The sequence below is a fragment of the Callithrix jacchus genome, chromosome 19 (assembly GCF_049354715.1).
Source record: "Callithrix jacchus isolate 240 chromosome 19, calJac240_pri, whole genome shotgun sequence".
Taxonomy (NCBI): Eukaryota; Metazoa; Chordata; class Mammalia; order Primates; family Cebidae; genus Callithrix; species Callithrix jacchus.
The window spans coordinates 8,446,350-8,470,838 of NC_133520.1; the positions used below are offsets into that span (position 1 = coordinate 8,446,350).

The 24,489-nt window shown below is 37.7% G+C and overlaps 1 protein-coding gene across 4 annotated transcripts in view; it reads left to right on the forward strand.

Moving 5' to 3' along the window:
• LOC108590127 (rab3 GTPase-activating protein non-catalytic subunit) overlaps positions 1-24,489 on the forward strand; it is a 113,351-nt gene that overhangs the window by 27,287 nt on the left and 61,575 nt on the right. The window contains exons 2-7 of one of the 4 annotated variants that reach the window (XM_035280827.3): positions 529-593; positions 18,912-19,035; positions 19,977-20,058; positions 22,563-22,610; positions 22,689-22,764; positions 23,071-23,172. In XM_035280827.3, the coding sequence (XP_035136718.3) occupies positions 529-593; positions 18,912-19,035; positions 19,977-20,058; positions 22,563-22,610; positions 22,689-22,764; positions 23,071-23,172 (497 nt within the window). The remainder of the gene's footprint in view (positions 1-528; positions 594-18,911; positions 19,036-19,976; positions 20,059-22,562; positions 22,611-22,688; positions 22,765-23,070; positions 23,173-24,489) is intronic. The other 3 variants (XM_078356495.1, XM_035280828.3, XM_078356496.1) reach the window with 3 other exon arrangements.

Consider the following 24,489-nt stretch of genomic DNA (forward strand, 5'->3'; position numbering starts at 1 on the left):
CACATATAAGAAATAACAGAATATCAGAAAAGGGTGCAGAATGGTAGGTTTGTCTGGTTTCAAAATTCAGTTTACTTTTTCACTGATTCTTTATCTTATCAAAAAACAAGTTACTTTGTAAAGGCATCCGTGTGAAATTTTAGGTGTTTCCTTTGTCACTGTGTATATTTGTTTAATATATTGAGTAATAAACATTTGTCATTTTTAGATTTTTTAAAATCACCTTTGTAGTTTGAGTGTGAATTAACTTGATGTCCAGTATCTTAAGATCCAAGTAACCGACACATAATTTTACTAATAACTTGCACACAGTTTTACTAATACATACGTTTAGAAATTCAGTAGGTCAAATATTTTCTGATTGTTATCGCATATAGCAAAATCCTACTATAACACAGTTTACCATTATTTTCTTCCTAACATCAGCATTATACAGGGGTTGGTTCTATTACTACGTTTAAAACAATGCTTTAAAGATATTTAAAGCTCTGTATTTCATGCAAGCATTGTTCATCTTTTTAAAAATAGGTAAATCAACAGACTGGGAAGATGATGGTTGGGGAGCATGGGAAGAAACCGAATCCCAAGAACCTGTAAGTCTTTACAAACGTGTGGATGTTTGTTGATAGTGGCATTTTCCTTTTGTAATGATGGTGACATATTTCAGTATCAGGTTGACATTTTAAAATCTATGTCAGGAACATATTTGTGCTTACTTAATGGTTCTGAACTAGATATGTCTTCTTGAATAACTTAATGACACTGTAGCTAAAGCAGGTGTCTTCATTCATTGTGAGTTGCTATAACAATACCTGAGACTGGGTAGTTCATAATGAATGGAAATTGATAGGCTCACAGTTCTAGATGTTGGGAAGTCCAGGATCAGGGACCAGCATCTGGCAAGGAGGCTTCTTGGTGCATCATAATGTGGTGAAGGTGATAAGACCTGAGGGTTGTGGGAGGAAAGAAAACATGGGCCAAACTCCTTTTTATAAGAAATTCACTCCCACAATAATGAACTGACTCCCTCATTAATGGCATTAATCTATTCATTCTGCTCTCATGGCCTAATTACCTCTCATTAGGCCCCACTTCCCAACACTGTTCCATTGGGGATTAAACTTTGAACACATGCTTTTTGGAGACACATTCAAACCGTAGTAGTGGGCTAAATGGAGAATAATTGTTTTAAGAGTCTTTATTTTTCATGTTATTCTTTTACATTCTTTTATTATTCACTCAAATATTTGCTGTACCTACCATATTCTAGGCATTTTTCTAGGTGCTGGGAGTATAGCAAAGAACAGGGTAGACAAAGTTCATACATATGTTAGTATATTTTCACAAATGAGTAATAGAAAATCTAACTTAAATTGGCTAAAATACAAAGGAATTAACTTACATAACAGGAAGTCCAAAGATAGAATGGACTCCCGGGTTGGTTGATCAGGCAATTCAAATATGCCAAGTTCTTTCCTTCTGTCTACTTTGTATATGCAGCATTGGCTTCGTCCTAATGCCTGTTTCACTCACAGATGTAATGGGCAACATGTTTCTTCATTAACAGAGAGAGAAAAAGACTCAGGCTTTTCATGACTCTTCTAGGAATTAGGGAACTACTTTCTTAGATGTCTCTAGCAAACGTTTCCTTATATCTTCTTGGCCAGGATTGGGCCACATGCTCATTTCTGAACTAATCACCGGCAAGGGATATGAGATATTCATTCTTGAATCATATTATTCCTTGGAGTTGGAGGAGAAAAGAGTCAGCTTCTCTTGAGGCCCATGGCTACACAGGAGGAGTTGATATCTGAACAAATCAGGATTTTTTTTTTTTTTAAAGAAAGAAGAATAATATTAGATAGGTGTTTTTTTACAGTCTTATTTCTGGGAGCTTTTACTCCATGAGAGGGGAGACATAAAAAAGAAAGATGGTTGAAAAGTGTCAAGTGATGGTAATAGGTATGCAGAGAATTCAAATAGTAATGCGATAGCAAGTGATAAGTGACTGTTATAGATTGGGTGGTTAAGGAAGTCTTTTGAGAGGATGTCACAGTTAAACTGAGATCTAAAAGGCAACATGGAGTCAACAACTTGAAAATCTGACAGAGAGCATCTAGCCAGGATAACAGCTCATGCAAAGTCTCGAGGCAGGAATGGGCTTGGGAGTTTGAAGGAACATAAAGAAGGCCAGTGTGATAGAGTAGGACTGAGACTGTTACAAGATGGGGCAGAGGAAAAAGCAGGCCAGCTGTCAAGCTTTGTGGATTTGGTGTTTATTCTGAATGCAATAGAAAACTACCCTTACCTGATTTCTGACTTTGACAGCTCATATTGGCTGCTGTTTGCAGTAGGTTGAAGTTGGGAGCAAAAGTAGAAACTGGGAGACCAATTACAAGGCTGTTGCAGTAGCTTAGTTGAGAGATGATTGTGCCTTTGATTAAGGTGGTATATTAGTGAAAACGGGTAATGGATGGATTCCGGATAATTTCAGAGGTAATGATAAGATTTTCCAGTGAGCTGGTTATAAAGGATGAGAGGAAAGTGAAAAATCAGTAACTTCTTTTGTCTGGGGTATGGTGTGAAACAGATAAAACATGATTGTTGAAAGATTGATATTCTCACAGGGTGAGTAATAGATATTATTCTCTTTACTTTTGTTGATACTTGAAAATATCCATAATAAGAAGTTTTAAAAAAACCTTCCCAGGTATTTGGCTTGAATAACCAGAGGGGTATTGTGTTATATTGAGTTGGGGAAGATGAGGAAAAGAGCAGCCTTAGCAGAGAAATGAGAGAGCGTCATGTACTAGGAAGTAGAGAGATGCGCATGTAGTAGAGATTTATGGAAAAACTCCATGAGGAGATTAAGAACAGGAAACCATGTCAGAAGACCTCAAGGAGAATTAGGATGTGTTGAATAGGGTAAAATGCAGCTCCAGGAAGTTTATTACCCCAGCACCTCTGCGAACACCACCTGGTCCTCTTCTTTTGTAATGCTGTGTCAAAATGGAGCCTCAGCTACTCTCTCTGCTCTTACTAAGTCTGACTGGTTTCTGCTTACTCATGATTTCACCTATTTCATGGCTTTGGCTATGTCTCTTGTCTGGTTGTCTTAGATTCTTTATCCTTTTTTGTTTCACATTCAGAGGTCATATGAAGATTTTACTGAGTCTGTTGATTGCAACCTAATATAGAATATTTGGGGAGGGGGACATAGTGTTTATTCCAGGCCACTTCATGGGACATCAGCAGATCTATTAATGCTGCCTCTTTGTCAGGCATTCATCAGCAGTTTAATTAGCTATGGCAAGAATGAGGAGGGGAGGAAAGGAAAGGAAAGAGGAGAGGAGAGGGTTTGTATAAACAAGCTTGGAGGTTCTTTATGACTCTGTGAAACCTTTCAGAAAGGGATGTGTTTGAGAATTTCCCAGAAAGCGATAGTGTGACTAGCAATTACCTTACATGTGGTATTTGTTATAGATGCTTTTAGTATTTGCTTTCTGGAATCATGTAGCTGAGTTACCATTGTAAATAATGGAAGAGACTTCCAAGTACGTTTGAGGTTTACTGGACTCAACCTCACAGCCATTGCATGTTAAAGTAGACACATTCATTTATAATTTCAGAAGAGGTTCCAGTATGACAGTTATTATCAAGTATATAAAACTGTGCTGGTGTTGAGTTACAGTATATTTATTTCAGATCCAGATGGCCACATCTTTAAGAGCCCGCTGGTACATACTTGGCTTTTTCTATAATGGATTTTTCTTAATATTTGTGAATGACATAGTTAGGCATTTGTGTGAGAGGCTAGTTGTCTTTAAAGATACCTGCTGATTCTTCCCTGATAGTATTAAGTGCGTTAGTTTAGTCATAATGTGCCACAGACTTGCCTTTTGGCTCCTCAAAAATGTGCCTTCCTAAGGGTGCTCTACTTTATGGCAGTATAACCTAAGGAGTAGAAAAGAAGGAAAAGGTGCTACAAAATGGGGTCAGAGAAGCAAGTAGGCCTGATACAGGCTTTGTAACCTTTGAGTTTTTTCTAAATATGATCAGAAACCACATTATCTGATTTCTGGTTTTTGAAGCTCACCGTGGCTGCTCTGTGGAATAGGTGTGGTTAGTTTTTCTTTTCTTCTGAATTAGCTCTACTTCTCCTACTCTTGAGGGTCACGGGCCTCTATTTTGCAGTATTTCATTTTGATGTGCTACTGCTGCGACTGATGGACAATGATATTGCGGTTAGAATGCATACATGTTAACACACTTCCTTTAATCTGACCTGTAAAGCATGTCTTCTTTTTATCAGCAAGGATATACTAAATCTAGAGGTAACCTAAATCTAGGGATCTCTAGGGATAAATCTAAGGATCTTTTAACTGATGTAGTTAAAAGCTGAAAGATGCTTCTTTCCATTCCAAAAACACATAAAAATACTGACATTTAGAACATTATTTCATCTGGATAAAATTTGAATGTTTACAAGTGGCCCTAATGGATGAGAGTGACTTGGTGTTCTTTGTCTTGATAGATGTGCTCATGTTGTGACTTGACAAACGGAGCAAGTGAAACAGTATTGGTATTGATATACCTCATTCACAACAATTTGGGGTGTACCAGTTATTCCTAGCTGTTCTTATTACACACCTTTGAACCCCTGTATCTTGTCATGGGTCCCATGTATATGGTGAGGGAGAATGCATTTGGGTGACAGTAAAAGGAGGCGGGGACAATGAATTTCAGAGGTTATTTGGATGTTCAAGTTATCCTGTTTGTTCAAGAGAGCTTCTTTGAATTTGGATCCTTTCCTTAAAATAAGACATCGTTGCTAAAGGAGACTAGTGGGTGGGAACAAAAATGGCACTATGGCTAGGGTAAGGACTGTGACCTCTCCCTTGAACAGCAGCATCAACCAGAACTTTCCACATAGAGCACTACTATGAAGTTTTGCTGAGCAACATGTTTTATACCAGAACTATTAGAAAGATACTGAGCTGAGGTAAGAGACTCTTACTTCTACTACCGTCTATGATTATGAACAACTCCAGAACTATAACCAGCTCCAAAGGCAAGAATTAGAATAAATTTTGTCAGATGTGCTCTAGTTGCCTAGTTAGAATGTAAAGGGGTGGAAAGAGAACCTTTTACTCTCTCTTATTAGAAACATAGCAAACTGAAAACCCACCTCCTCTTGAGAGTTCAACTGAGTCTTGTCCACATTAAAGAAAAAACCAGGATTAGAAGAAGTAGAATGTCTTGAAGTCAACTTACACTTGTGTCAAGGTGTTATAATTAGAAAAACAATTATAGAAGCCAGATGTGGTGGCTCACACCTGTAATCTCAGCACTTTGGGAGGCGGAGGTGGGCAGATCACTTGAGGTCGAGAGTATGAGACCAGCCTGGCCAACATGGCAAAACCCCATCTCTACTAAAAATATAACAATTAGGCATGGTGGTGCATGCCTGTAATCCCAGCTACTTTGAAGGCTGAGGCAGGAGAATTTCTTGAACCTGGGAGGTCGAGGTTACAGTAAGCTGAGATTGCACCACTGCACTCGAGCCTGAGTAACATGTCTCAAAAAAAGAAAAATAGGATTCTTTACCAGTTGCCATTGGGTTAAGGTTGTTATAACCAGAAGAGGGTAAATGTTTTTCTGCGTTAGTTGGGCATTACAGAGATGGTATGTTTTGGTCTTCAGGAATGCTACAGTAGTGTGTAGATAAGTCACAGGAGGGGAAGCAAAGAGGAAAATGAGCAGCAGCCACTGCCGCTGAATGCTGACATGGAGGCCAGCTGGCTGCTCCTGAGTTCAGCAAAAAACTCAAAACTCCACAGTGCTTTTTAGCTCCACAAGTCTGTTCACTCATTGAGAGTAGTTTCTTATTTTTATGGCAGAAAATGACTTTTATGTTCAGAGAGACAGTACTGGGATCTGGACACGGCTTTTTTAGGAAAGGAGAAAGCCTCTTCTTTTCTGACTCTAGGTTGATTCTGATTCTGATTTGTAGGTGTCAGCTGTAATAATGGCTTAGTGAAGAAAGCATATTTTAATATACACTATCAGCAGTAGCCAGCTATGTCTGAGGAAGCATGCAGCTATAACACTGGTAGGATTAGGAGCTTTAATGGTTTCTGTGATAGAAGACAACCATCTTTCTCCTACAGCTATTTCAGGTCTACATTTCCCTGCTCAGGCTGCCATAACAGAATACCACCGACTAGGTGACTTAAACAGCAAAAACTTATGTTTTCACGGTTCTGGAGACTAGAAGTCTGAGATCAAGGTGCCATCAGGGCTGATTCCTGGATCGTAGACAACTGCTTTCTTGCCGTGTCCTCATTTGGTCCTTCTAGGTACATGTGCTGGGAGAGAAAGAGTGAGTTCTGTTGTCTCTTCCTCTTAAGAGGAGACAAGTCCTATCCAGCCCTGATGACCTCATTTACATTTAAACTAAATTACCTCCTTAAAGACCCTATGTCCAACGGGCATAGTCACTTTAGGGTTAAGGCATCAACATTTGAATTGGGGTGGGGGCAAGGGGACACAAGTCAATTGGCAAGTATACTGAATTGGACAAGTGACAAAGTAAGGTTAAGGAATTTCTACTTGCCTATAAGTAAATACAGTAAGAGATTGAAAAGGCAAACAGAACAGGCTTTTAAGATGAATTGGGATAGAAGAAAAGGTAAAACAAAGATCTTCTGTATCCTAACTTGATTTTAAGTGACATGATGACAAAATAGTGGCTGGCTTGAGGACACTGGAAAAGAAGATAGATGTACTATGCCATCTACTGATTGATGATCCTATAATAAATAGTAAATAGTTTTGCTGGTTTTTTTTTAATCATATTAAAAAGCTTTTAGTTGGGATTATAATTTTCTTGCTATGAGAAAGAAATAATTAGAGGAGAATATTTTGTTCAGCCTTATGCTATAAAGGAAATTGAGGCAGTTTAGAAAGAAGCTTGAAAGGCTTACTTTAATTTCATGGCAAGATTGATTTAATGGGCTTTTCTTCATTGGTGTATTAAGGCCAACGGTAGGAAGTATAGACTTGGAAATGTACTCAATAGTGAAAAGGTAGTAAATGGGTAGTAGTTACTGGATCAGAAGCACTGGAAGGTTCTGGGTCAATGTCTTTAGTTAAGGTAGGCAGCATGGAAAATTTCCATTCAAAAGAATCTTTGAAATGTGTTCCATCTGTTTTACAGAAACTGTTATAACAGTTTAGAGAGGCAATTATGATTTAGCAGATTAACAGGGAATAAAAGCATGCTGGTCAGATAGAGGCCCCAGAGAAATGTAGTTTAGAAATGTTCGTTTACAGGCAGAGAAGTAGAATATAGCATGACCTGATTAGAGGTTCCTAGAACGTTAATAATCTGGGATGATACTGGAAAATCTTTTGCCTTATTTCGTTATTTTCATGAGACTCTCATGCCATCTGCCACACAGGAGACGTGGGCAGCAGATTGGCCAGAGGCAGAAGGAGAATACTTACACAGTAAGGATGTCGTCTGAGGCTGGGCAAGGGTCTCCTTCTCATTAGGCCGTTTCTCATTAGGACTTTGGACTTTGGATTGTTAGAAACACTCATTTTGCTGAAGATACTCCTCTACATTAATACAGTTTGGTCTAGCCTAGTGATTGTCAACCATGGGTGATTTTTGCCTCCTCAGAGAATATTTAGCAATGATTTGGCATTATCTGGAGACATTTTTGGCTTTCACAGCTTGAGGGAGGTGCATCTAGTGAGTAGAGGCCAGTAATTCTGCTAAGCATCTTTCAGTGCACAGAATAGCGCCCCTCCAAACAAAGGATTTTCTGGCCCCAAATGTCAGTAGTCCTGAGGTTCAGAAACCTTGTTTATTTAGCCCATGGCTTTTAATGTAACCCTCCCAGTCTGTCTTTTTGCCTTTCCCCGTTTTCTCCAAAACTTCTTGACCTTCAGAGCATTTAATCTGTAAGATCATTAATTTAATTGTAGTAGAGTTTGGTGAAGTGCTTTGCTGTTATGAAAAGTGCAGCTAACTGATTGCCAGGAAACAAAAGTTAATATAAGTTGTTCTTCAATCTTTGGCCGCCAAGCAACAAGTTGTCCAGGCTTAGTCTCTGTGCCGTTATTTATGCCTAAATGCTGAAGCTCCATGTCGTGAGCTGCCATTTTTCCTTTCTCTTGTTTATAACTGTTAATTTTAGTTCCGCTCTGCACTCCTCAGGCATTCCCACAGAGTAGCTCTGTTAAGTGAGTTTTGGTTTGGTGATTGGGGCCTCTGGTCTTCTCCCAGGGACCCGGCTGGGTGGAGTAGGGAAAGGGAGCCTGGGTTCTGACTGCCAGTTAAACATACGTGCAATCAAGCCTCCTGATTTTACCCCATCCTTCCCCTTACTTCTAGAGGGACCTGGTGCCAATTCCTAAGGCTGCTGGTGAGTTTGCAGTGCATCTAGGGCAGCTTCTCAGCTTTCTTCTCCGTCAGTTTAAGAGCTAGCTTTCTAGGAACTGTAAAATCAGTTACCACCTGTTCCTTTGCTTTCTACCTCTCACATTTTGTGCCTTTTCTCCTCTCATTTTTGTTCATCGGTTTTTGGAGGAAGGTTTTTTTGTCCTTACTGGTTTTGCCTTTACAAAAAATTCTTTTACTATGTTTTTAGTGGTGCTGGGGAAACTTAGAGTAAAATTCATGTGTTTAATTTACCCTCTTTACCTGAGAGGCCAAATAAGACTTTAATTTTACACAATATTGTACTTCTTGCTTTTTCTATTTAATGTAATTTGGAGGTTTTTACGTATATGTAAATTATCTCATTCTTTTCAAGGAACACTATTTTATTATATAGATGTACTGTGATTTATTTAATCACGCTTCTGTTGAAGAACATCTAGTTTTCCTTTGCTTTTTCTTTTTTCCTATTACGAACAATGCTGCAATAAGCATCTTTATATCTGCCATTCATCTTTGGTTACATGTGGCCACATAGTATCATATTTGAGAGTCCGACTGCCTGAATTTCTGTCCCAATTCTGCCACTTACTAAGTGTGAAACCTTGGGCAAGTTACTTAACTGTTCTAAGCTCAGATACCTCATTTCTAAAGTGTGATTGATAATAATATCAGACTCATAGGATTGCCATGAAGATTAAATGATATATGCTTAGAATAGTACTTGGAGCATATAGTAAGTGCTCAGTAAGTGTTCGCTAGCCTTACTATTCCATCAGAATAAATTCAAAAGGTATATACATTCTCCTGGTTTTTTAGTTGTTGTTGTTTGTTTGTTTTTGCTTCTGTTTTCTGAGATAAGGTCTTGCTCTGTCTCCCGGGCTGGAGTGCAGAGGCACGATTGTGACTCACTGCAGCCTCAAATTCCCAGGCCTCTTAATTGTTTAGTTTTTGCAGAGGTGGGGTCTCACCATGTTGCCCAGGTGTATTTTACATTTTGACAGAAATTGTTGTATGGTGCTCCTAAAGGGCTGTCCAATTCGTATTCCAAATAGCAGTGTATGAGAGTACCTTTCTCCACTTGCTATTTACAGAAATAAAAATAGCTCTGAGTAGTTGCTTGTTGACTATGTGCTATTTTTAAGTGAAATATTTCTCTCTACCCATGTTTTTATCAAATACTGTATTGGGAAACAAGACTGTGAGAGATGAATGTGCTTTTCTCTGGCTGTTCTCAGGTATTTGAAGTTGTTGACTCTCAGCATTTATCAAACTTTAAGCTTTGCAAAACCACATCAATGCGAAATGCCACTTCAGTGTTTTAATCTGTATTTTAAATTTATGGGTAAGGACTGTTATCCTTTCATGTTTTTCGCTTATAATTGCTTTTGGGGATGCATACAATTGTCTTATTCTTTTTCTAAATTCCAATAGCAATTTAAGGTTCATGGCACTTTAGCTATTAAATCTGTTCTGATTTATATTGAGTGTGAATTGTTTCTTATTCGTTAGTGTTGTTTATCCGACTAGATGATACTTTCTGAGCAGGAATATTTTGGCACTTTGTTTTACACCATGACACTCAGTATGTGGTATTAAACAGCTGTGGTCAGACACAGTGACATGTGCTTGCCTATACTCCTACCTACTCAGGGGCTAAGGTGGGAGGATCGCTGGAGCCCAGGAGTTAGAGGCTGTAGTGAGCTGTGATTGTGCCACTGCACTGCACTTCAGCCTGGGCGTCAGAGTGACACTCTGTCTCAAAAAAACAAAAACGAAACAAATGAACAGATGTTCAGGCAATAGAGGAGGATGCTTTTTAGGTTTGGAGTTCCACCGTAATAGTTTATGAAATGAATTTTGTATAAGTAATAAAGTATTTTTGACACGTTTATTATAGAAAATTCAAGTATTACAGAAAAATGCAAAGAATAAAATACCCATTCCTAACATCTAAAAATAATCATCATTATGAACTTTAAGGGGTTCTGCATGGATCTATAAAATAAAGGGGTTTTTAGGGGTTTTTCTTTGGCACTATACAAATAGAAGGTTGAGCGGGCAGATGAATGGGCACAAAGAACATTTTCTGAAAATGGGATTATATTATATATATGCAGTTTAAGAATAAATGGCAGAATTAGTCCTACTTGTATTGACAGTTGAAGGAAATAAGAGTTACTGAATTAAAGTTCCTCTAATGCTAGAAAGAAAGGTAGTTTTTAAAATTGAGGTTGAAGTTATAGTGTTTTGTGATTAATTTATTTGTGAGAATTTTCCTCAGGGTCCCTTCAAATCAAATTTAGAAAGAGTTCATGCCTTTCCTTATGTTGAAAAGATGTCAGGACCTTTCATTTGAGAATTTTAGTCTCTGATGTGAAATGTGGCCTAGTACTTTTCATGCTCTGTGTGAGAGAGCTCGAGGGTTCTACAGAGGTGCTGTGTAGCTTCCTCATTTGTGCTTTTATCTATTTCATATGTTGAAATTTTGTATAAAGTTTTGTTTGGGAATAAAAGGTTATGCTATCTAAAAAAAGAAAGTTTGAAAACTATTGAGCATTTCATAGTAGCAGAATAGGAAAAACAAAGAAATCTTTAGTGACTAGTAATATAGTGGTGTTTACTTTCTTTTTGTGTTTCAAAATTGCTGAAGCACTACTTCTCTTGCTTTGACAGTATAGATGACTATTCTACGGCGTAGGCAGTGAGCTACTGAGAATTACAGAGAATGTGCTGACAGCCCTTAGGTTACACTGGATTTTACTGGGACCACTAAAATGTATAAATATCTGTGAAAGTTAGCACAGTGACAGTAACGACATAAATTGCAGATGATGGACTTACCGTACTAAAGTTGAAAGCTTTGAAAAACTACTCCTGGCTACTTCAGTGACTACATAAGTACTATAATAGCTGAGAAACCAAAAAAACATTGGTCACTGTGTTTACCTAGTAATTACCCGTCCCTATAATGTCAGCTATAGTTGAAAGGCTGATTAAAGTACTGCGCTTTTATTGTCTGCCTGCATTGTGTGCTTGAAATCAAAAGACAGAAATGTTTTCAAGTATATGCTCTATCCCATATAGAGTTGTTTAGGAAGAATTCCTTTTCATAATGCACATTACTGGCTTCTATATTTTTTCAGATTAAGAAAACTTTATTACTGGACTTAGTTCAAAAAAAATTCTTGAAGTTTAGACCACACTAAAATGTAATTATAGATTCCCTCCGCGCAACAACTAGGATTCTGTTTTCTAGGTGCATTCATTCATTCATTCATTTTTGCCTTTATAAAAACAAGTTTTATTGTTATTTACCATAGTAGTTTCAGAAAGAGAAACAGTCCGACATGATTGGCAGTTGGCAAAATCTAGTGAAGCAGGTGTTCTGATTGCTTTAATTTGGGGGATTTAATTTGGTTTCTTTTAATACTTAGTCATCTAACACTTCAAACATAATGCAGAATAAATATTTCATCTTTTTCCTTTAACACCATACTCACTTCACTTCAATATGGAAATAGCTTTATTAAATACGATTTTCAAAAGAACAAGCTCTCTGGAGAATATAGCCATGAGGACATTGCACAAAAAGAAAAACTCAAATCCCTGTATGATAATTTACTATTCTAAGGAAACAAAAGTTTCTAATATATGAAGAAATAAACCCAGTCTCAGATGCACTAACAGGTCTGTGAGAAGAGGTTGTGATATAATAACTGCAAACTGCCAGCTGTTTTCAAGATACTCAAGTGATAATGGTGCACCCAGCCCGGCAACAGCCCTCAGAAGAAACCCAGAGTGCTCTCTTCACTGTAGGCCAGTGTACTAGTCCATTTTCACATTGATGATAAAGACATACCCGAGACTGAGCAATTTACAAAAGAAAGAGGTTTATTGGACTTAGACTCCCACTTGGCCGGGGAGACCTCACAATCATGGCAGAAGGTGAAAGGCATGTCTCACACAGTGGCAGACAAGAGAAGAGAGTTTGTGTGGGGAAACTTCCCTTTTTAAAACCGTCAGATCTCTGGAGACTCATTGACTATCAGAACAGGGCAGGAAAGACTCACCCCCGTAATTCAGTCACCTCCCTAAGCTTCTTCCCACGACGCATGGAAATTGTGGAAGTTATAATTCAAGATCAGATTTGGGTGGGGACACAGCCAAACCATCTCAACTAGGTACAAAAATCCATCTTCAGCTTTTGCCTCATCCTAAAGCTGTCCCATGGTTGGACTGCACTGTTTAATCCACAAATGGAATGTAGGCCTTTTCAACAGGAAGCTGGATCTTACTCGTGATGATGCATGTGGACTGAACCACTACAATACCAGGTGGCACCAAGTACTTATCATGGTCAGTGTTCTGAGAGCCCAGACTTTTTCATAATTGGTGGAACCTGCCGGGCTGTTTTCCATGGATCTTTGGTGACTCCACTCACCTGTTTTCCAGGAGTGGTCCTCTCTGAACAGCCACTTCACATTGGCAGGGAGGTGACAGGCTGGCTCTCCCGTGAAGCTTAGCACAGCCACCACAATGACAACGATGGGGGAGACTGCACACAAATTGGTGTTACGTTTACTAACCGGGTGATGGAGGCAAGTTTTTGTGGGAAAGCCAAGGTGGAAGGGGGTCCCTGGTGGAGCACCTTTAACAGTGAAGTGGTTTTTTTTGGTTTGTTTTACATTTCAGGCATGGCTTGGGAAATTATCTTGTCAAATGATATTATTTTTGGATTGCTAGCTTCAAGGGAGCAGTGTTACTGACTGTGGGCCCCATTATTGGGGAAGTTTTCTAAAACCCCAATTAGTGGGCAAATGCCCTTACGATACAAAACAAAATGATGAGCTTGCATCTTGTCAGCCACTGAATGTGTGCTGATGCTCTATTAGGCTTCCCAGAGCATTGTTGTTTGCAGCCCTATTTCTTGCCTGAGCTTTCTGGAACTGGCACTGGAAATCACGTTTTGTTGTCAAACCTAATACTAGTTCATTGCGATCAGCCTAGAGAAGGGATTTCCTAATCTCCACACTACAATATTTTCATCAAGTTAGTTATGTGTGCTTAAACTTGAGGCTTCCCGGAAAAATCTAGCTCAGGAGTCACTTCAGACGGACTTGCACTCTTTATTCTTGGCTTGTGTTTCTGCAGCCCTTCTGGAGCACTACTGTGGCAGAGTTACAGGATACATTGAAGCAGAGAGAGAGAGAGAAAGGGAGGGGGAGGGAGGGGGGTGGAGAGAGACAGACAGACAGACAGACAGAAGAGCATCGAGGGTCTAGGCATTCTTATGGATTCTGACCCACTGGCCATTTCCTCATTCCACCTCAGAACCCTGATTTTAGAAGTGAAGGACCAGAGTTCCTCTGTAAATTGTCCAGGGACTGTGTGAATATATGTTGCTTTAAATTTATTATCTGTAGTATCGGTATGGTTAGTAAAAATCCACTTATTCTTTCTAGAACTTGGTTTCTTTTCTGGAAAATGAAGAATTTCGATCAAATGATCTCCATAGTTCCTTCTGTTTCTGTTTGATTGTTTCATCTGTCAGTTGGCTTCAAGAGGATTATGACATGTGTAGGAGGGAGGTTGTTGTTCCATACAGACAAGCAGTGCTAGGATCTTTGATTACATTGTCTTGCACTTAGTACTACAGTTTCTTAGTTAATTTTTGATTTATTTAAATAAATTTGATTTTACCTGAGATTTCTCCCATCCATACCTCCCTTGGTTTTCTGTTTTGAATTTGCTTCATAATATGGTAAAATTTACTCTTGTTAGGGACAAAATATTATAGCAAAGCTTATGGGGAAACAGTACATTTCTTCCTCTTTATAATTTTAAGGATATTATCTGGTTTGGGTTATTGTCATTAGAGGCTTTTTATCCTTATATAGAATCTGGTATGTTGGATACTGTGCCTTAGTCATAAAGAAGTTATTTTAGAATTCCATGTGACCAAGAGCTTGCAGTTGCAATAGGTGTACAGCTGCTCCCCCGTGTGGTTGTGGACCCAAAGAGCTTGTGGAGCTTCTGTTAAGAGCACAACACCATTGCATTTTGTGACAAGCTAGCATCATTCTTGAGAAGCACAGCTAAAAGTTTAGATCTAGAATTTTATGGCACATCGAACTCTAATGATGATATTAACAATATTGCTGTATTTTTGAACCTATTTTTATAATATGTAAGGCTCAGTTGTACGCATCCAACTTTACTGTGGCAAACTAGGAGGGTATGTTTTTAGAACCACAGTAACAAAAGAAGCTGGAGATGTTGAAAAGACAGAAAAGAATGTGAAAAGTGAAAGTGAAGAATGATAGAGTTTGGCTTTCTGCTTCTTTATTCCCCTGTCATCAGTGGATAAACCCAGAGTGCTAATCCACATCAAGTTTTATTCTCTGGATTCATGTAACTAAAAATGTACACGTATAAGTATAAGATGGCTAAGCAGGGGTAGGGATCTAATAAACGATCATGGAATCATTTTTCTGAATTTGCTTCCAAGCAAGTGAGGTCTATTTCCAATGCTTTTGACATGGCTCATCCTTTTGGGATAAAATTCATGTTTGCTTATGGATCGCGTATAGTCCATTTGTTGGGGTAGCAGCAGGCAGAGCTGGATCATAATTTGACAGTGATTTTTAGGCCCAACTAAGAAGACTGTGATACAGTGGTATTCTGTTCATATATTTCTTTAACTTGTACCTACCATGGATTTGTCAGCCAGAATCTTTTAAATCTTAGTATTACTTATGAAAAAATATTACGAAGGATTGAATATACTAGCTTTAGATTGATTGCTCATTGTCATACAGTTTCATGTGTAAGAATAGGTAATACATTATTCAAGAGATAGGGAATGCTGTTATTTACTCATATATTCTATTAGTGGACTGTGCTGTATGTGGAGTTGAAAAATAATATAAGCCATAGGCTTTGCCAACCCGAGGGCTTCTCATCTAGTGTGGGAGAAATGCAGTCACAGAATAAACAGGTAGCAGGCAATAGTAAGACCTTTAATCGCAGTAAGTTTGAAAGAAGGTTAAGAGTCAGGGTAGGATGTGTTTGCCAGAGGAACTGGAACTTCTGATGGAAAGATAGAAAGGAGAGGGACAGTATTTAAAGGAGTTCTTGAAGAATTGCCTCAAGAATACTCTGGCTCACATATTCAAATACGGTTTGTAGCTCTAAATCGACTCAAAGAGCTACAGAAAGCCTAGCCTGTAATAAAGTGACAATACGGTAGTTCTTTTGGAGGAAAGGCTTTTCATCGAATATGTCTCTAGAGTCAAATCTCAAGTAAAGATAAGCTTCCCGAAGAGCTAGATTTTCCCAAAAGCCTAGATTTTAGTTTGGGCTCTGACACTAATCCCGTGGCTGGAGCACATCCCTTAACTCTGCAAGACGCCATTTTCTTTATTATAAAATTAGGTTTTGGACCAATTGGTCTTGAAATGTCTTTCATCTTTGACTCTGTCTTTCCTGTGCACATAAACATCAGATCTAATCCTTGTTAGTGTCATTATTTTGAAAACATGGGGCAACATAGGAACAACATTCTTTATTGGAAAAAAAAGAAAAGCAACTTTTATAATATTTTTAGGATTTACTGTTTAAACATAGTTTTGGAAGTGTGATAAGAGGAAGGAATCTATTTGTATAGATGCTCAATTATTAAAAAAAATTTCTTTGAGAACATGCCCAAATCAGGGCTGTATTCCTTTCCTGAAGCATTATGTTGATTCTTTTTTATTACATTGAGATGGAGATTTTAGGAGAAGAGTCAGAGACCAATCAAAGAGTTTTAGACCCTCCCAATTTCTTATCAAGTATCAATGCCTAAATAATATTCCTGTATAAGATGCCCACTTCGGGGCTCCTACCTGAAAATGGAACTTTAATCGCTTAGAAGGTCCTGTGCCTCACAGTTGTTATACTTGGAGTCTCAGTGATTGGAGGAAACCACGGCATAGTGTTGTCCTCAGCTTACAGCAAAGCCACCACGAGGGGTGATGTGTTGGGTAAACAGAGACTACCCTATAGCAGAAACTGTGGAACCCGGGAAAAATTGAATCACAACTAAGTTTTACCTTAGAACTTTTATCTTTGGCGGATAATTTTCTAATTTTTCTGTAGAAAACAAATTATAAAAACAACAAGCTAGATACGGAATTCCTTAAGAAAAATAGAGTTTTAATAAAATGAGATTTTGCTAATGTTATGTTCTTCCTTCCTTTTAGGAAACAGTGCAGCCTCACTAATTTATTTTGCTTGAGAAAAAGGTTCCAAATCTATTTGTTTCCTAATATCCCACTGCAAAAGAAAAATAATTGCATGACTGTCCCAGAGGTTTCAGAGTGATTTGGAGTATTTCTGAGGTTTCCTGTGATCCATATTTGATTTGTGTTTTGAACATCTCTCTGATGGTATCCCAGCGAGAAATAATGTATTATTCCTGGAAGGATGCTACTACTATAACATTTCTGACTAGATTCTGTGTCTAAAATCTTTTAAATTTCATAATGCTTGAAATGCATGCTTATTACAAGTTTTTTAAATGCGTGAAAATATAATTTTTTATAAAAGTAAATTAACCTGCATATCTTTCCCTTCTCTTGCCCTCCCCTTTTGAATAATTCAATCTGAAAGATGTTAGATAGGGCTGAGTAATGTAGGAGTCTGCATGGCATCAGACCTAGAAGCCATAAGAGAATAGATGGATAATTTAGCTACATAACAATAAAAACGTTCTACATGGAAAAAATAAGCCATCCCAAATAGGAAAAACTATTTGTATCACTTATTTTCAAAGGGCCAATTTTTTTTTTATATGTAAAGAGTGTACGCAAATCAATTAGATAGAGAGCAGCAACCCAACAGGTAATCTACAAAGGAACAGAACAAACTGGTCATAGAAAATTATGCAGTTTGTTCCTTTCCTTTATATAAAAATGAGAAATTTTCTTAAGTATATGAGAAAATGCCTGAATTCTCATTCATAAGAAAAATGTAGTTTAAAAGTATATTGAGATACACTTTACCTATTAAATTGACACATCCGCCATTAAAACATCTTTTGAAACGTCTGTGAAAAAGCAAGCACTTTCAAAAATTGCTAATGGAATTACAAATTAATACATGTGTGGGGCACAGTTTGGGAATATCCAGCAAATTTACTAATACTCATTCCCTTTGACTCACCAGTTTTGCTTCTGGGAATTTAGCGTACTGATACACTTCCACACAAACTGACAAAATTATAAACTTATTTATTGCAACATAGTTTATAACAGCAAAAGATTGTGAGCAGTACAAATGTCCACACATGTGGGGGACTGGTTAAATAAATTATAATGCATCCAAAAAATGGAATACTATGCAGACATTAAAAAGAATAAAGAAACTTCATGTGGAATGAAGTCTTAGGAATACGTTAAGAGAAAACAGCAAAGTATAGAAGTATGTATATATTATGCTACCATTTTTGTAAGAAAAAGGAAGGAAAGGGGTAGTAAATTTGCATAAAATATCTCCGGTAATACACATAAGAACTGATTGTATTTCTCTAGAGTTGACAACTAGATGGCTAGAATATAGGAATATAAGAGACTTTTCAAAGAACACCATTTATAGCTGTTGAATTTTTAACCATGGGGATTTACCTATACAACAAATAAACTTCTAATGAAAGCAAGGAAATACCTTGTAGGCCAAATAAAAAGAAAGAAGCATAACATTATATCAAATGCTTTTATACATCCTAAACTATAATAAACATCAGATATATTTTTCTTTGCTGTCTAGCTGCAGATACCATAGCTATCTCTTTGTGAACAGGATTATTCATGAAATTTCCTAATGCTGAATTATTCCTGGAGTGATTCCTATGTGACTTTTTTTTTTTTTTTTTTTCTTTTTGAAGATAGATTCTCACTCTGTTGCTCGGTCTGGAGTACAGTGGCGTATTGTCAGCTCACTGCAGCCTCTGTCTCCTAGGTTCAAAGGGAGTCCTCAGCCTCCCAAGTAGCTGGGATTACAGGCGAGCACCACCACACCTGGCTAACTTTTGTGTTTTTAGTAGAGACGGGGTTTCATCATATTGGCCACTCTTGTCTCAAACCTCTGACCTCAGGTGATCTGCCCACCTCAGCCTCCCAAAGTGCTGAGATTACAAGTGTGAGCCACCACGCCCAACCACTGTGTGACATTCTTTTAATGCCTTGCTCGTTTATATTTAAATATTTTACATTAATATTCAAAACTGAAGATTTGTTTATAGTGGGTATTTTGTCAGTCATCTTTGGCATGTTTTGATAAGGAATATTATGAAACTGTATGAGAATTGGAAATATTTTCTCTTCTTTTTTTTCTTTCCCCTCACCCCTTGAGGCAGGCAAGCTGAGTTTGAATACTCTTGGCATTTTTGCATATGCAATAATTGTAGTTTTACATACAGGAAGAAGAGGGAAATACTTGGAAAACACAAAAAACTTCCTGGCTCCAAGATTGTGTTTTATCCTTATCTCCAAGCAATGATCTTATGGTGATAGCTCGAGAGCAAAAAGCTGTATTTCTAGTGCGTGAGTATCCTATTATTTTCAGCAACCTTTATTTTGATGGATTGGATAGAAGAGAAAATGGATTAGGTGGAAAGAATATAACAGTTTTTATTTCCTTCTCTCCCCGCCCCGCCCCCCGCCCGTCAAAGTCGTTGACCTTTTCTCAGTAACAATGTGAGTGAGGTGGTTTTCAACTCTAATTTGAAAACTTGTCATATTACAGATATCTGGTGTTTTGGGCATAACATTTTAACTTATAATTTTTTGTTGAAGATTAAAATTGACTTGTTTTTCATATCTTATAGATCTACAAATCTTACTGATCAAAGTAAGATTATATGTAAAATGTAATACTTTAAAATCAGTGAACAAATATGAAGATTAATTTTGTTCTTTCATTACCTAGTATGATGTATGGCATAGAAGTGTTTATAGTTTCTTGGATATGGCGGTGATCATCCTCAGGTTCGACAGATTTAACAAAAGTCAGTGGGTAGGACTTGTTTTGATTTTGAGCCTTAGTTTCTGAGCTCCTGACAAATATTTCAAATCTACATGTCAGGAAAAAATGTTTATAGAATGGTCTTACAAAGCAAATTTACCCTCCAGTAGCAAAGATCTAGTAGAAAAATGTTCTCTGTCATCTGAAGATAAAAGTAGTCTTGAACTAGGCAGGATGAGCATAGGAATTAATAACTTCATTCTACAAGAACTGTGACAACATTATATAGGATATAGGTTGAATTGGGAGGAGAGGCGAAAGGCCAGGAGACTAGGTGTGTTATAAAAAATCTTATAAACATTTTTATCTTATATTTACCTATAAAAAAGACCCAAGTCAGTTAATACACAAATGTTAAATTTTATAATCATATTCTAAGGGGAAAGAGCAAAATTTATAAATTACTGTTTTAGTATATTGTAGCTAAAATTATTTTATATGATCTCTTAATTTTTTTTAGCAAAATGGAAATATAGTGATAAAGGAAAAGAAGAAATGCAATTTGCTATTGGTTGGAGTGGTTCTTTAAATGTCGAAGAAGGGTAGGTGCTAGTTAATTTATGTTTCTCTGTGTGTTACATGTATGTATGAAACTGTTTGACTTGTAAGTGAATCTATTAAAAAGCGTGCTTGGTTAGGCACAGTGGTTCACATCTGTAATCCTAGCACCTTGGAAAGCCAAGGCAGGAAGATCATTTGAGCCCAGGAGTTCAAGACCACCCTGAACAACATAGTAAGACCCTGTCTCTACAAAAACATTTTTTTTTTCCTTTGAGACGGAGTTTCGCTATTGTTACCCAGGCTGGAGTGCAATGGTGCGATCTCGGCTCACCGCAACCTCCGCCTCCTGGGTTCAGGCAATTCTCCTGCCTCAGCCTCCTGAGTAGCTGGGATTACAGGCATGCGCCACCATGCCCAGCTAATTTTTTGTATTTTTAGTAGAGACAGGGTTTCACCATGTTGACCAGGATGGTCTCGATCTCTTGACCTCGTGATCCACCCGCCTCGGCCTCCCAAAGTGCTGGGATTACAGGCTTGAGCCACCGCGCCTGGCCTACAAAAACATTTTTAAATTAGCTGGATGTGGTACATGCACCTGTAGTCCCAGGTACTCCAGAGGCTGAAGCAGGAGGATTGCTTGAACCCAGGAGTTTGAGGCTGCAGTGAGCTATGATCATGCCACTGCATTCCTGCCAGGGAAACAGTGATACCCTCTCTCTTAAAAAAAAAAAAAAAAAAAATTTTTTTAAATAAGAAAGAAATGCATTATTTGAAATGTTTAATAAATGTATATGCATCCTAACTTTAGAGGTTGTAGAGAATGATTCAGTCAGCAAATTTTATGTATCATGTAATTAGTTTTTAATTCTGTTGTAAGATTTAAGGAAGAATTTAAAAAGAATCTCATAAAATCCTTTTTACATTTTGTCTTTTCCCTCTGTTCTGCATTACTAATTTTATTTATCCAAAAAGTCAAGGGCAATCATTGTCTTCTCTGCCTTGCTGACATTGGGCTTACACTTGAAGGGTACAGTACTACATTAATTCTTAAAACTTATAAATACTTCAGAAATGCAAGTTGGTACATTAGTTTCCTGCTGACCCAGTAAAACTTTTTTTTTTTTTTTTTGGAGACGGAGTTTCGCTCTTTTTACCCAGGCTGGAGTGCAATGGCGTGATCTCGGCTCACTGCAGCCTCCGCCTCCTGGGTTCAGGCAATTCTCCTGCCTCAGCCTCCTGAGTAGCTGGGATCACAGGCACGCGCCACCATGCCCAGCTAATTTTTTGTATTTTTAGTAGAGACGGGGTTTTACCATGTTGACCAGGATGGTCTCGATCTGTTGACCTCGTGATCCACCCGCCTCGGCCTCCCAAAGTGCTGGGATTACAGGCTTGAGCCACCGCGCCCGGCCTAAAACTTTTATAACCATGATATCCAGTGTGGTTACATGATGGAGCTGCTAGCCTAGAACCTTGAGCCCAACACTGGTTTTCAATTAAATTTTAATGACTGAAAACTGATCAGACTGAATAAGGAAAGCCTTCAGACTTTGAAATGAGATAAAAGACAGCCAAGTGGAAGTGCCTAAAACATCCCTGGCACATTGTAGATATTTGAAATATTCTCTACCATTATCAAAATAAATGGTAATATTTCCCCTTAGACCATTTAGACTAAGTGTTTTAAAGTCACTTGATTTCTGTCAGAAATGCAAAGCAAATTGTAATACTTTAAAATCAGTGAACAAACATGAAGATGAACTTTGTTCTTTCATTACCTAGTATGATGTATGGCATAGAAGTGTTTATAGTTTCTTGGATATGCCGGTGATCATCCTCAGGTTCGACAGATTTAACAAAAGTCAGTGGGTAGGAGTTGTTTTGATTTTGAGCCTTTGTTTCTGAGCTCCTGACAAATATTTCAAATCTACATGTCAGGAAAAAAAAAATATCTTTTTAATGGAACATCACACCTAACATGTACTTAGAAATAGATTATCAGAGCAATTTCTGCAAAATAGAAAAGAAAAATCAGCAAGTTGAATACATAAGTTTCTAAAATAATGTACCCTGCAGAAATACAATTTGCATTTCATGTAACTGGCAGTTCCTCAGCCATTTGCCCAGCTCCTGATCTCAAACAAGGCGGCAGGCCGAAGTTCTTAGCTGAAGCAGAGGAGAGGAGGGGAGATAGTAGGAAATGGCTGCTTGGGGATCATTTGAGGTTTGCTCAGTTCTGTATATAGTCAGTTGTGTAAGTAAAGTTTTGCTTTCTGTACTTCCATGTTTTTCATGACAATACAGAGTCAAAAATTCTGTTTCTTATTAACCTCAAATGTGTGCAGCATTACATTTTATGAGAAGGAATTTTAAGGACCTTACCTGCGGTGAGGTTTGACTGTATTTTTACTTATGCATCAGATAAAACTGGTTCACAGAAGTCATGTTATTATCCACTTATTATCCTTTAAACATCCAATTATGGAGAAATAAAAGTAATTGTTAAGTTCAATGGAAAAGCATATGATTTTGTTTTTGTTTTTAGGGAATGTGTAACCAGTGCTCTGTGTATTCCACTAGCAAGCCAAAAGAGGTAAGGATGAATAAGAGTTACCTGTTGTCTTTGCTTTGATGTATGAGTTGTTAAGACAATAAATGTTGTTTGTAACAGGAGTTCCACTGGGCGTCCTGACTGGACCTGCATTGTGGTGGGTTTTACTTCAGGTTATGTACGCTTCTACACTGAGGTGAGTTGAGTTTTCAGCAGCTAGAAAAAAAGCTATTTGACTGCAATACCTGGTTATGCATCCCCTTTATTTGTGACTTTATTACCTGCTGCCTGAAAATGTAGTTGATGCTTTAGGGGGATAGAGGCCAAGACAGACCATGGCAAGTTCTGGTAGAAGATACAGAGAAGAGGAGCTGTATTCTGAAAAGAGTGTACCTGGTACCTCTGGAAAACTGTTGGGGAAATGGTACACTCTGCCTGGTGATACCTGCTCCGATATATCGGTAAGAAAACAAGCAGGGCCCTTCTCTGTGCTTCCTCCTAGAATGGTGTGCTCTTGCTTGCACAGCTTTTGAATGAGGACCCAGTGCTTCAACTTAAATGCAGAACCTATGAAATACCACGACATCCCGGCGTGACTGAGCAGGTAGTGTAAAAGCTTGTGTTCCGGCAGTAGCAGTGACATTACTTGGAAGCAGTTTCTCTCCTCTTTTGGGGGTAGAGACTTAACAGATATCTTTGTCTTGTGGCACAGTTAGCTCTGCTGTCATATTCTAGAAATCTATTTGTAGCTGAAAAGGAATACCAGTCTTGCTTTTATTTATTTAATGAAATATTGTATGTTTCTTTCTACAACAAAGTAAAACACTTTAGTTAGAAGTCAAGAAAATTACTTATTTTAGAATTTGATAGTGACTTAAGACAAAAGTATGGTATTATATAACCTTATATCTTTTTTTATTTGGATTTAGGTGCTAAAATTACCCAGAGTAAAAGAAAAAAAAAATTGCCTTCTTGTTACTAGTGCTACTACCTTGTACTTAAAGTTATTTCCCAGAAAGGGGGTTACTAAGCTTTTGTTCATAGTGGAAAATACATTATATTCATTGAAGATTTCAGTGAGAAAACAATACTCTTTAGTATTTAAGGCTCCAACTTCTTAGTTGCCTTATAAGATTTTGGCTGTCTCAGTCAAAAAATGATTGTAGAGCATTTAAACCAATATGGTTTTATTTGTTTTGCAGAGTTCATAATAAAACTGTGTAATATGCCTTCCCTTTTTTGTACTACTTGGCCTCCAAAAGATTTCAAGTAAACAGATGTATATACTGTATGTATATGTTAATTTAATTTGCATGGGAGATGGACTGGAGCGGTCAAAGAAACCTATCTACCTAGTAAGAGAGACTAGGATTAAAATCTAATAATATCTATGTATGAATTAATCACTAATATAAAGCAATACCTAATTTATTGATAATGTATTTGAACGGAATACATTCTGTACAAGCTTAGAGAAAGGGGAGTTCAGTTTGGACTGGGAAAATAAGAAAATTTCATTGATGAGGTGAGATTTGCTCTAAGCCTTGAATAATTATAGAATTTAATTCGGTAATGGAACAAAGGGGAAAGTGTTTCAGGTGATCAGGAGAAAACTCGAGAGAAGATTCAAATGTAGAACTATATATGCAACTACAAAGAAACCTGTGTTATAAAACAGTGAGAAACTGTCAAATAGGCGGAGTGGCCGAATTTTGCATAAATTCAAAAGCCAAGTGGAAAATTAGAATTGATTCAGGAAATGAAAGAGACTCCTAAAGATTTATGAGAAGAAAGTGATGTAATCAAAGGAATATTGAAGATTTCTTCAGGATAAACTGGAATTCGGGAGGCTGGTTATCTGGTTTTTTAAGTTATGTATAACAAATATGGAGTGGTGGGAGCCAGGACTAAAATGGCTACG